We start from the raw sequence: 14157 nt of genomic DNA on the forward strand, positions 1-14157 counted from the left end.
AGCCCTCTGAGAGGGCCGGCTATTTGTAGGGAAGGCAGTGGGAGGAGATGTAGGGAGGTGATTACCCCTAATGCACCTGTTGGGCCGCTGCGTTTGCAGACATGTACACCTTTGTTTTCCTCTTGGCGGCTCCACCAGGAAACTGGTAGTTTACAAAGGGCTGGCAGGTCTCACAAGGCACGGGACTCAATCCATTCATGGCTGTTGAAGAAATGAATCTATTTCCACTTTGCAGCCCTGCTCTCTGGGGACTTATTTGTCAATGTGAAAATAAATGATACAGGCAAAATTACCAAATTATGCAAACTTATGCAATGGGAATCCTAGAAAGGCTGCACAGAAAGGATGCTGTGGATAATCCTGCAGGCTTCTAGGAGGGGGCAAACCTAGAGGCTGGTGAGATGAGGGCAGGAGCCAGACCTTTGACCCAGTGTTCCCCCAAAGTGCCCGGGGAGCCCCTTCAGGAACTCTCACCATCCTCATGACTGCTGCGAATTCCCCAAATTCTCCCCAGACATTGAAGCATTGCAGAACTTTCTAGCGACCCCCTTTCTGTGGCCGTCAGGCACTCTGTGTGTTGAAGGTTGGGGAAGAACTGGGCACTGAGTGACAGTCCCTGAGAGGAGGGGCCTGAGGGCTTCCACTCAGTCTGTGAGTTAGCCAGGGAGTGAACAATGATCTGAGTAAGGCACATCCTGCACATGGCTGGACTTGAACCTGGAGCCCACAAGGCCTCTGCTGTCTTCTAAGAGATGACATTTCACCAGGAAAGCTTCATTATGTTCATAAAAGTTTCCTCTAATAAACATATCCTGTTCTTCCTCCCCCCACCCTACCCCCCTGGTGTATAACCTCTTAATAAAACACTGCTTGTTAGGACCAGGATGGCTGACTGTTTGATGTAAGGATTCTGAGTCCTTATTTATGTCATCTCCTCATGCACTTTGCTTGTGCATTTATTGCCTGTCGTGTCACTTACCTGTACACCCCTTTGACATCTGCCTTCCTGATAGTAATAAAACCTGAAGAATGAGGGGAACTTTCCTAACTCAGATTTTAAGCAGCTATTTAAGAAGTAACCTCTATCTCTCAAAGGCAAAGTGAGTGATGTTTTAGGTACCATGCTGGGACACAGAGGAATGAAAGATGCTCACGGCTTTTCTCCCTCTTTCTGAAGGAATTATTAGCTGGTAACTCAGAGCCTCACTTCATCCTGGAAGGTGCAAGTAGATTTGACATCGAACAAGGAACTGCAGGTAAGAACTCAACCTCTTGTCTGCGGGCCCTGGATTGGGGCAGGCTGCTGAAAGTCACCCTCCGTGTCTGGAGGGGTGGAGGCTTGTGCCCACTCACACCCCCAGAATTCTGCCACAGCTGCTAAGAGGGCAAGGCCAGCCTTCTCAGTGCTGCTGTGGAGGGACTGCTCGCGCCCCACCCTACACCCTGCAATGCAGTTTAGCAGTGGTGTGCAGAGCCATTTGGAGTGAGGAATTATGGAAGAAAGGGAGAAAATGGACACAAGGTTTAATCTGAGCACTGAGTAGAGAGAAGCATCAGCTGCTGGAAGATGGGAAGAAAAGAGACCGAGAAAGGGGAAGCAAACATTTACTAAGCTTCCGCGATGACTGTGCTAGATGCTTTCTATGTACTGGTTCCTTTATGCCTTGCAACATTCCCACTCTATATATGTGGAAATAAAGAGTCCGAGAGGTAAAATAGTTTCCTTAATGTCACATAAGCAATAAGTGACAGAGTTGAGTTTAAATCCAGAGCTGTTTGACTCCCTCCCACCTACCAGACAGCCAAGGGGTAAAGTTGTGGCTAAGAGCTGAGCAGTGTAGACAGGAAAGAGCAGGGCCTACCTTGAAGAAGCCCCCTGGGTAGTATCAGGAACGGCCAAGACAACCCCTGAGCAAGAGGCCTAGGAGTGTAGTGGCAGGATTGGCTGGGAGGGGAAAGTGGACAAGAAATTGGGAGACAGAACAACAAGACAGGAACTCTTCTGAGAACAGACTCTATGTCCTTAAAATGTCAGCTTACAAATTATGCCTGCACTTGGACTTCACCTGGTGGTACCTTGAGCCAAGTTGATAGAAGCCTCTGTGGCTTGTTTTCAGTGTTGGGAAAGCCCCCTCCCCCCAGCCAATAATCCTCCTATTTGAGCTTCACCTAACTCAGAGAAGGCATCTCTGTGGAGGTGCCTTTGTGGCTTCTGCACCCAGCACAGAGCCTGATGTGAAATGCTATGCAAATAACGGATTATGTTGAAGATAAAGGAGGGAAGACTCCGGAGAAGGGGATGATGCTTCTGCTTAACGGTTCACAGTGACATCCAGGGAGAATACTGAAGCCATGTGTGTCCCTCAAGGGGGAAGAGGAGAGAACTTCTGTGTGGGCTAGAGGGGTCCCAGCACAGGTAGGGAATGCGCCAATACTAGCAAAGGAAAGCACGAATCTGTTTTCTGCAATAGAAAAGTAGAAAGTACCGTTGCCATTAATGCTGACAACAAAATTCACTGTAACATGAGCCCTGGGCACCTCTGACAAAATGAAAATCAGAAGGCAAGTTGGACCCCAAGCCCTGCCGAAGCCTGGCTGGGCTCTCCTGACCTCCCTCAAACCGCCGTCATCCCCACCAGCATCCCGTCCATCGCCCCCCCACCACCACCACCACCAGCCCCTTCTCTTATCTTGCTTGGAACTGGTTCCAGTGAATCCTTCCTTTAAGTCTCCTCTCTCAGACAGAAAAAAAATGCGTTATTCAGAAGGAGGTGTATGAACTCTGCTAGCAAAGACCTATGAAATGCGTGGGGTGGGGCGTTCAGGTGTGTACAATTGGCCTCTCATGCTTGGCTTGTGTCCCTCACAGGAGACTGCTGGTTCCTGGCAGCCCTGGGCTCCTTGACACAGAACCCACATCTTCTGCAGAAGATCCTGATGGACCAAAGCTTTTCCTATCAGTATGCAGGGATTTTCTGTTTCTGGGTATGTGCCCTGCTGGGATGTTCCTACATGTGTTTCTCTGTGAGAACAGGGAGGTGACTGTCTTGAATATTCTTTTGGTCTGGCAGCCTGAGATGTGGAAGAGACACTTACCTGTTACTCTGCATAGCTCCAAAAAAGGATTTGAGCTCATGATCTGACAACACATGGGAAAGATGAGAATTAAAATATTTTCATATACATTTTTTTAAAGGCAGACACACACAAGAGAGTCATTGATCAACAACCCGTACATTATTGAACTTTTGTCTATGTCTATTCCTGTGTCATATCTTGTTATTTTGATTACAGTAGCTTTAGAGTAAGATGTAACATCTCGTAGGATAAGTTCTCCTTCATTATTCATTTATTCTTTCCTTTAAAATATCTTGGTAATTCTTGCACATTTATTCTTTGATGAGAATTTTTAAATAATTTTGTCTAATTAAAAATAAAAGCCACTGTGATAGGAATGGAGCAGCATTAAATTTATGTATTAATTTTGAAAAATTACATTTTTATTATTTTAAGGATTCTTTCCAGAAACATGGTCTATCTTTCCGTTTATTCAGAACTAGTTTAACGCCCTTCAATAAAATGTTATAGTTGTATTTTCATATGGGTGCTGTACCCTTCTTGGTAAATGGATTCTCAAATATTTTACACTTGTGTAGCTTATGTGATTTCCCCCTCATTTCTAACTAGATGTTGCTGAAAAGAGAAAAGCTACTCCTCATTGTATATTAAATTTTGTGGAGCCCCCTTGCCAAATTACTTTATTTGTTCTAATTTTTTTTCTTTAGTAGAGCCTGTATTTTTTAGGTATCTAATATTATCTGCAAATAAAGATAATATTGTCTCTTAATATTTATACAATTTACTCTTCTTTCACCTTGTCACATTAGTTAGAATCTCACAATTTTGAACCAAAGTAACAAGAGCAAAATCCTGTCTTCTCTGGATTTTAGTAACATACTTTCCTGGTACACTGTTCTTTAAATATGCTGTTGGATTCTATTTACTAAAAATTTTGTTAGAATTTTTGCATTTATATCATATGTAGAATTGGAGTCTAGTGTTTTAAATCATGTATAAGTTATGCTAACTTTTTAAAGTGAATCCAGCTGAGCTTTACATACGTTGATCTGAAGTAATTTGAATAATGGTGTTAATCACTGGCTATCTGTTCTTTGAAAATAAAGTAGACACTAATTAAGTCATTGAGACCTACCTCCTTTTTAAATGTGATTTCCTTCATTCTTCCAAAGTGCTCAATGGCTATTGATCTGCTTGGGACTCTTATTTCTCCTGGAGTTAATTCTTGAAATTTATTTTTTGCTAGGAAAACCAACTGTTCTTTCTATAGTTCCAAATTTATTGCCAAAAAGTTGCTTATATGATTCTCAGAAAATTCATTTAATTTCTTCTTATTTGTGGTTAAATCTACTTTATCAATCCCAGTGCTATCTTTTTATTGTTCCTGTTTTTCTGAATCCAGCTTTTCTTACAGTACAGTACAGTCTTACAGTACAGTCTGTTGTACTGGTTTTTGAACGAATTAACTTTTGGGTTTTATTATTCTTTCTATTCTTTTTTTTTGGGGGGGTGGTTATTTTCTATATAATTACTTTCAATGTATTTTTATGAATTCCTGTTTACTTTCTCTTTGTTAGTTTTATTGTTGATTTTCTGAAACTTCACACTTAACATTGTTAGTCTTTTTTAATGATGAAAGTTTTAAGACTACAGAATTTCTTCTGAGATCTTATTCCTATCTGTAGGTTTTGATATAAAATATCTTACTTTTATTAATTTGAAGATAATATATTTTTAGTTTTGATTAAGTGTTGGACGGGGGTAATCTTTTGGCTGTAAGTTTGGGATTTATTAAATTATGGTCAGAAAATATAATTCATAAAAGCTACACATTTTGAAAAATTATTAAAGTTTTATTTATGGCCAAGTCCACCACAGTTTTTGTAAATGTTTCATGGACATACAAGAAGAATATATATTATCCAAAGGTCATGAGTTTTATATGTGGAATCAAGCTTTCTAATTTGCGGATAGTATTACCTACAATTATCTCTTTTACTTTGGCTTATTTTTTTTTTTTTTTTTGTCTGTGTGATTTGTCAAATTGTAAAAGAGGTGAGGCGTGTCGACGTTGTTCCCTAAAATTACAGTTTGGAGGGTTCCTCTTCTGTTTTCAAGATGGTCTGGCTTTCCACTTTTCTTCCTATGTTCTTTGGTGCCAAAAGTTTATGTTCTTGCTGTCCGGTTATTGGAATAAAAGTTACAAATATCCCTCTTTGTTACATGTAATGCTGTGGGCCTTAAATTCCTCTTTATCTGATATTCATATTGTTAACCCAGCTTCCTATTATTTGCATATCTTTGCTCATCTGTCTTTGCTCATCTCTTCATTATCAATTTCACTGTCACTATGTTATAAGTATGTTCCTTGTACAAAGCATATTTAAAACTCATTGTTCACTATTGTTTCTTTCACCCTTCATTTCCCCTTAAGACTTTTGTTCTAATTTCATTCTCATTAAGTAAGAGTAGTTCCTTGAATAATTTCCTCAAATTACATGAGTGCTTTCCATTTGCTCTTATTTAAAAATGATTTTTGGTTGGGTTTAGGATTCTTGGATCACATCCCCTTTCTTCAAGAATCTATAAACCTTATTTCATTGTCTTATAGCTTCCGATGTTGTGGAAGAAAAGTCCAATGCTAATCTATGCTCTTGACTTTGTATGCAACGTGTTCTTTCAAACTGCAAGTTTATAAGAGTCTCTCTCTCCTTGGTGTGTAGAAATTTTCCTGGAATATGTCCAGATTATGCCTTTTAAAATTAATTTTGCCTGGAATTCAGTGAGCCCTTCCATTTTGAAGACCTGCTCCCTTTTTCTGCTCAGCTAAATTTCCCCTCTATTTTTTCCGGGTATCTGCCTTTATCCTGTTCTCTCTTCCTGCAGTCCAATTATTTGCGTGCTAGGTCTTCTAACAAGCTCCCAGGTGACATGGATGGTGCTGGGTCAAGGATCACATGAGGAATGAACTAGAGGATGCAGGATTCAGCTGTGTCTGAGCTCATCTCAGGGCTGCAAGTATTGGTGGAGTGACAGGTGGTTGGGACAACCTGAGGTCCAGGAAGGACGCACTTTGTCCTTCTGGGTGTTGAAGAAAGTCTCACAGTTCCCTAGAAACAGCTGTAGTGCTGACCTCCGTACATCTCTTCTCATGATGCTGAGCTTGGACACTGCTCTCTGGAAAGGGCTCACTGCCCAGGCAACTTGGATGCTTTGCCCAAGACGCTTCTGGTTTCCTTCATACAGTTGGGTATTGGCAAAATCACATGAGCACGCTTCTTGGAGGGTGCAGACATTATCCAGATGCCAGCCCTCCTCACCCAGAGAGGTGAAGTAGCTCTGGCCTCATTCTTTACCACTAGTTAGGCCATTTACATCCTCTCTGGAACAATGATCTCATCTGATATTCCCTTTGTATAGGGAGAGCAAGTTTGGTAGGGAAAGATGGAGGTGCGGGTAATTTCTAAGGGAATCAACCAAAAGAGCTCATTCAAGCCAGGAGGACTTACCCATTCTTGATGGCTACTCTGCACCAGGAACTATCCTAGGTGCTGATCAAAAAGGCTAATGAAAAACAGTTCCTACTTTCCAAACTATAATATCACTTTCACAATCTCATCTGATTCCAGTCACAGCCCTACGAGGCAGTTTTTACTCTTGCCATCATCGAACAGATAAGGAAACTGAGTCACAAAGCATTAAGTGTCTTATTCAATGTCTGTTGTTCAGATAATTAAAGGCAAAACCAGGACTCAAGCACAGGTCCACTGACGATACTGTGTACTACACTTTGCTAACCCATTAAACCCAAATCCAGACTGGGCTGTCCTTCCAGTACCGCTTTCTGGGAGCTGGGACTGGCTTTCCTTTGTGCTTCAGCCACATTTCATGACGTCCCCCTGTTAACATCCCTGAGGCTCTCGACCTCACCTGACTATGTGCGTTACCGCAATAGGGACGCGGATCTACAGCTGCACTGGAACCAGCTGCAGTGCACTGGTCCTTTAGTGACCATAAAACACCTTCTTTGCTTTGTCTCCACTGACATCTCTGTCTTGGTCTCCGTCTCGGCTTTGAAAATATGTCTTTAGCTGATGCAATAGACCAACATCTGGGATATCCAGCTGTGGAAAAGGCCATGTGGATGGCTTCCTGTCACCACTGAGCAGATGATAGATTGCATCCAACCAGCTTTATTTCAGGCCCACCTGTCAGAGACTTGCCTTCATCAAGGCTCAGGCCTGAAGCTGGAAGCCCTGCTGCTTATCCAGCACAAGGGAGACCAGCGGAGAAACTCCAAAAGGCTGGCTTTGTTACGAATTTTCCTCATTTGGTAATGTCTCGGGTGAACCATTAAGAGTTGAATGCTGAAGATTAAAACAGTCTGTTTTGGAGAGGAACATCTGCTTCCTTTGCACTCTTAGCAGTAGCAGCACCAGTCGGTTTCATTTCTGCTGCTCTGATGGCAGGGCCAGAGTGAGGCTGTAACTGCTCCATCCTCCTGAGCACTTCTCATCATCTGGCCTCCAGGCCTTTGCCCATGCTGCCCTGCCATCTGGGATGTCTTCCCTATCTCCTCTCCAGCTGCTTAAGCCTGGCCTCCTCCTGCAAACCATCAGCTCCCAGTAGGCTCTTTTCCCCAGGACAGCACTTGTATCTGCCATTCCCCTTTGTTATTCAGCATCTGCTTTCCCTACTGCCATTTTGTGTGCAAGCTGTACCTGGAGAGTCGCATGTTTGGAGCTCACAAAGGACTTGCCAAAGTGAGGCCAGAGTGAGTAGCAAAGTCCAACTAAAACCCAAGTCTCCTATTCTGCTAATATTTTCCTTGACTACCTTGGTCTGTGATTCATTTTTTCCGTCTCTCAGTGAAGATGACATGGCCATCCCCTATACATCAACATGGGATGAGATGTGTTCTGGATAGAGTTCATTTTTGCATCGTGGACGTCACATGGTGATGGTTGCTATCTTTTGGCATGGGATGAGGGTCCAGGAGCTCCTCCTGGCCCAGTTGTACTGAGCTATATTTTCATCTCTCTTCCAGTTCTGGCAGTGTGGCCAGTGGGTGGAAGTGGTGGTTGATGATCGCCTGCCTGTCGGGACCAACGGGTGCCTCTTTGTGCACCCTCTCAACAACAACCAAGAGTTTTGGCCCTGCCTGCTGGAGAAAGCCTATGCTAAGTAAGGATGGGTCCACTCCTCAGCCCCGGGCCTTGATGCTGGCCCTGCCTGACCAGCTGCTTGCCCCGACACGTGCTTCCCACCAGCCGGCCCTGAGATTTGGGGCAGCTTTGCTGAATGCCGCTGGGAGCATCAGAGCCTTTGCCACCTAGCTTGGCATCCTCCTTAAACAATCGCTGTGTGCAAAGCTGAGTTCAGGTTGTTGGGAGGGACCCAGAGGCACTTAGAAAGGGGTGGGCCAGGCAGGGCTGGACCGAGATACGCACTGATAACGGTATTCCTGCCAGGGCTGGTCTACGGGCCCAAATAAAATATAATATCATGGTCATAGTCAGCTGAGAGTGCAGAGGAAAGAAAATGATCTGACTTTCGCACTCACAGTGCCAGGCTGAGGCTGTACAGAGAAGGTATCATGGAGTCAAGGCCTTGGAGAATGGGGAGACTTTCAGCAGGAGGCGTCCCCATCGGTGGGAATGATTTGAGCAGAGACCTAGAGGTGGGACAGTTCACAGTGAGGTTGGAGCAGTGGGGACCTGAAATGCAGTGAGGTTGCATTTTTGTGGGGGGTGCAGGGCAGGAGTTACTTGTTATCATATGGTCCAAACACTGTGATTCAGGGGCTATCTTCTGGTGTTGACAAACTCAAGGACTATAAACACCCCAGTTCATAGGTTGCTTTTACTCAACAGTTGGCTGTTGCGCATTTAACCATAGGCCAGGCACTATGTTTAGCACTAGATAGGAACACTCAGACTGGCTCAAGTGTGTGTGTGTGTGTGTGTGTGTGTGTGTGTGTGTGTGTGTGTGTGTGAAGTCACTGTCATAAAGACCCACACAGGTGAGGGACATCTCAGAGTAAGAAATCAATACTAGCAGACCAAAAGACAGAGGACCACCCCTTTCAGGAGAAAATGGATAGTGAAGAGTGTTACCAAATCAGATTTCCCAGAGATCATTCTCACCAACCCCTCATTTTACAAAAGGGGATGCCAAGGCTTCCAATAGTGATGCGATGGCAGAAGTAAGTATCTAGCCGGAATCTGCTGAGGTCTTCAGTCATTTGACCAGGGGACATCATTTAGCAAGACCGAAGACCCTGCCCAGCCTGTCCTGGGCCCTGAGGAATGGTGATAACCGCCCCAGACTATCCCAGCTCCTGTCCTTCTGGAGGTCAAAGTCTGAACAGCAAGACATCTCAAGACCTCCTCTTTTTTGCATTCTTCCTTTTGAGGCAACTTGTAAAAAAACTAAAGCAGTTGCTCATTTTCAGTATTAAGGAGAGCTGTTCGTTAGCATTTAAGAATGAAGCCCAGATAACAGCCAAGGTTGTTGAACCAATCCATATGTGTGGGGAGGTTAAGTCACATCTAAGCTACTTACACAAACACTACCATTACCTTTCCAGTATAGAGTCAGGCCTCACCACTTCAGGGCCTTGTTTTTTCCTGTGTAAAAGGTGGGGGAGCCTGGCAGTTCACGGGGAGAATTCGGAAGCTTGCAGAATGAAATGATGACTCTGACCCCATTTGTTAACAGTTGACCTGAGGCAATCATTCAGCTTGAAAAGAAATGGGAAACTGGACCGGGAATCCACATTCCACTGACAAGAGAAATCTAGCGGGGGATAAAATGTCTCGAATTATTAAGCTGTTTAAAAGCTTTTCCTTTTATCCAAAGAAGGAAGTTATAAAATGCAGGCATGAATCAAATAGAATTATATAGCATATCAGAGCTGGAAGCAACTGCTGGCAGTATCAAACCCTACCTTCTTCTCTGAGATATGAGGAAACTGAGGCTCCGAATGGTGAAATGACTTGCCCAAGGTCACAAGGTATTAGAGGCCTAGCTGGAATGAGAACTATTCTCCCTGATCATGTGCTTTCCCATCATCTCTTCATCCCATCAATCCTATTAGGAAAGGATTTGTCTTTTTGCTTCTGTGGAACTCAGCAGGAGCACGGCACAAACGTGCTCCCGCTGGAGATGGCCTTTTTTCCCTCCGAGTGTGTAGGCAATGCCAAGTGAACATGTAGATTTTGAACTTTCAACTCTCCTTGTAGCTGGGGGTCTGGAAATGCCTTGGTCAAGGCAATCAGATGTGCATATGTTGGGGTGGGGGACGGTAATCTATGTTTGCAGATTTTTCTCCCTTGAGGTCATAAAATAGAGAGGAGATTGCGGGATACGATCTGGTAGTCTGTATATCATCCCAATCTGCAGTTAAGAATTGCAGCATTTCAGCATCCTTTCTGGCTCTGATTCAGACATCTGAATTTTCCCCTCATTCATATCATTTCTGGAAGGACAGATATTTCCCCAAAATGAGGCTGAAGCAGAAGGATGAGAACAAGGCTCTCTCAGAATTCCTGGGTTCAGGTGACACAACATCGTGACAGGTGTGGTGAACACAGTTCTCTCTCTTTCCTTCCCTTTCTGTCTCCTGTCAGCAAAGGGTGCTAAGAATAGCTGCCATGTTCCTGAAGCATCAGCAGGATTTGTGAACTCATGTTTGTAAAGCAGAGAGATAGCTCCTTGTCAAAACATCCAGCTGTCTCTGGGACAGGCTTTGTGGGCATGGCAGAGAGACAGTGAGAGAAGGCTGTGGAAGGCAGCTGCTGGCTGCAGGCCCTGTCCCTTGCTTTGGGTGTCTCTGTGGTGACTACAGAATGGTGTAGATACAACCTCAGATGAGGCCCACAGACAGAGATGCCGTGGGCCCGAAGGGATGGGACCAAGCCCGAAGGCTGCTTCTCTGGAATCGTTCTGGTACAGCCTTCTTTGAAGCCAGGGGGTACTCCTGAGGGTATCACCAGGAGGTCACATTGACGGGCTCGGAAATGGGTTCCAGAACCCTAGTCTTTGTGAACTTCCAGTGCCCTCAGCAAAGCCCTCTTAGTCTAGGACCGGAGCCAGAATATCTGTGGGAAATCAAGAAAGGCAGACATTCAGACACAACAGGGCATAATCATGATCAAAGGTAGGCTTTGCGGTTGACAAAGCAAACACTCTGGAGATGTATAGTACCTGGCATAACCCTGTGTCAGAGAGAAGGAAAGAGAGAGAGAATTTAAAACCAGTTAGATAACAAGTTGATATCAGTCACATGGTAGTTCCTGTAGAATGACTTTTGTTCTGCATACCCTTAGCTTTCTTTAATAAAAGACTTTCTAAACTATACATGGCATTTTGCCTGGGATGTTGTCCTGCTAATAGTGGCTGCTTGCTGTATATTTGCTGGGTGAATTTACATGAAGACAGCCCCCAGGGCTGATCCAATCAACCTTACCGTTTCCAGGTGAAAGGCTGAGGACCAGGAAGGGAAGAGTCTTGCCCAAGTTTGCAGGCCCCATTAGAGGCAGATGCATGGATAGACCCAGGTGCCTGACCCCCGTGACTGTATTACCAGAAAGAAGGCTATAGTAGGAGAGTCCCCACTGCCACTGGCCTTAGCATCCTCACCTGTGTTACCTTCAGGAAAGTTGTCCTGTCTCCCTGATGATTCTGGGAATTCTGGATCAAGGTTTGGACAGAGTGAAAACAGAGGCTACCTGGGACCACAGCAGGGCCCAGGGCTGCTGATTGGGAGGTCTGTGAGGGCAGGAATGGGGTCTCCTTCATTCTTGAACGCTCAATGCCTAGTGTGGTGCCCTGCACATAGTAGGCACTTATCACTGTTGTTAAACTGAACAGGAAACAGTGGATCCTCATCATAATAATATCCAATATTTGTTAAGGGCTTGCCATAAGCCAGTGACTATGCTAAGTCCAACTCCATGAGGCTAAGTAATTTGTCCAAGGTCAAGCAGGTAAATATGTGGTGAGGTGGGGATCTGACCAGTGGCCTGTGGCTCTAGCACCTGCACTCTTAACCTCTACACAATACTGCCACTCGTGGGGCTGCCCAGGGGAAAGACAGGGCTGAGGATGGCACATCACTAGAATCTCCATCCAGGTGAATGGAAGGTGAGTAGCCATGGTCTGGGGGTGGGTCAGGTAGTCCTCCACCAGGGAAATACACAGAAGTCAGGTGTGCAGCCTCCCTTCCTGGAGTGTCTCACCGAAGGCACCACAGGGGATTTGGTCTGGCTTTCTCCTCCTAGGTTACATGGGTCCTACGAGAACCTGCACTTCGGCTACATCGCTGATGCCTTCGTGGACCTCACAGGAGGAGTGGTCACTTGCATCGACCTGCACTCCACCTCTTCCAACCTGCTAACGATGGTGAAGACAGCTGCCAAGGTGGGATCCCTGATGGCCTGTGCCACGCCGGCGGGGGTGAGTAGAACACGAATCCCTTTAAGCTGGTTCAAGCCTGGCCCATTCAGCTAGAGAGGAGAGAAGCCAAGCGGCTGCCAGGGAGCCCTGATCCTGCACTTCATTGAGTTTATATCACTTCATCCTCACGACAGCAGCACTCCCTCTGAGATAGGGAGTGCAGAAGTCACTCACAGAAGAGGATGGGCTCAGAGAGGCTACGTAAAATGTTCCCCATCACGCAACCAGTACATGGCAGAGCAGGGGTTCGTATGCCGCTGTCTGACTCCAAAGCCTTTGCCTAGTGCTTCCCTGTGACCAGGAGCAACAAATGGGTCCAGAGTGACCGGTGTTTGTACGTGAGGGTAGTGGGGTGGGGCTCAATTCTCCCTGACTCGAAATCTAAATGCAGCAATCCAAGGGCAGAGCATCCCATTTTGAAAAGCCTGGATAACCCTCCAAATTATTTGTTTTTTTCCTGAGACAGCCAGCTCCTTATCCATGAGGACGCTTCCTTCATTCTTTAAACATGTGGGCTTTGAGTCACATATCCGTAATCTGATATGCCATCCCAAAACTAAGATGCACTTTAAACCCCAATTACTCATAGCACAGCGGGGTGGATATGCCTGGCAGACATGTTTTGTGCTGTGTCTCATTGGTGATGTATATTGAAGGAGCAAGCAGCCTGGTCCTCAGGACTCTGGGGGGCTCTGCCAGTAATGGGGTGGTCTCTTGAGGTATGAAATGCCTTGGGCCTCCACCACCCAGGAGCCTTCAAACTCTGCTTCTCTAGAGAAGAGTTTCAGGAATCTATGCCATTCCAATATGAGTCAGTGGGACACTTTTCATCCAGCCATGGCTCAGCTGCTGATTGAATTGTGCTTTTCTATTTCTTTGAGGAACCTGTGACTGTTTGTTTAATGCATGTTTCTGCTTTGCTGCTTTGAAGCCAACAGGTGAGGACGTGGAAATGGAGAATGGCCTGGTGAGTCGGCATGCCTACACAGTGACTGGAGCTGAGCAGGTAAGAGTCCCATGAGCTGGGCCCCAGAGTTCTTGCTCCGCTAAATAGGAGGCAGCATCATACGCCTTCAGCAAGGCCAGCAAAGCTGACATGAGTATTTATCACCCTTGCTCCATGGTGGCACCCATCACGGACGGCTTCATTTCCTCTATGCATCCATAAATTCTGGTGCCCGGTATCCTCATCCGCCAGGGACCCACCAGAAATGTTGCTCTCCTTGATCTAATCTGAGAAAGGATGGGTGTCTAGCTAGACTGGGGGATTAGCCCCAGAAGAAAGCAGAATGCACTAGCCAATGGACTCTGGGGGAAATTTTGCCCCACAAAGGTTTTATTTGTACCATATCAACTAAACTGCTATAACTGAGATAACTCTCACATACAGGGCTCCAACAAGATAAAGTTCATTTCTCTCTCAGGTAAGCCGGTGATTCCAGAGCCAGTAGATGGCCCTGCCATCCATATGCGGCTTCTACCTGTGAGCCCAGGGCGGGTCCCCTTATCTGCTAGCCAGGGGAAGAGAAAGATGCCAGGGGATACTTAAACATCCATATAGAAGGCGCACATCAGGAAAGGCTATGCCATTTCCTCGCAGATTCCATCAGTCTGAACCTA

The 14157-nt window shown here is 45.4% G+C and overlaps 1 protein-coding gene across 1 annotated transcript in view; it reads left to right on the plus strand.

Moving 5' to 3' along the window:
* Positions 1 to 14157, plus strand: part of CAPN13 (calpain 13) — a 131122-nt gene that overhangs the window by 79416 nt on the left and 37549 nt on the right. The window contains exons 3-7 of the mRNA XM_033125215.1: positions 1178 to 1256; positions 2870 to 2985; positions 8126 to 8262; positions 12363 to 12537; positions 13469 to 13543. Of these exons, the coding sequence (XP_032981106.1) occupies positions 1178 to 1256; positions 2870 to 2985; positions 8126 to 8262; positions 12363 to 12537; positions 13469 to 13543 (582 nt within the window). The remainder of the gene's footprint in view (positions 1 to 1177; positions 1257 to 2869; positions 2986 to 8125; positions 8263 to 12362; positions 12538 to 13468; positions 13544 to 14157) is intronic.

Source organism: Rhinolophus ferrumequinum, chromosome 13 (genome assembly GCF_004115265.2).
Source record: "Rhinolophus ferrumequinum isolate MPI-CBG mRhiFer1 chromosome 13, mRhiFer1_v1.p, whole genome shotgun sequence".
Lineage (NCBI taxonomy): Eukaryota > Metazoa > Chordata > Mammalia > Chiroptera > Rhinolophidae > Rhinolophus > Rhinolophus ferrumequinum.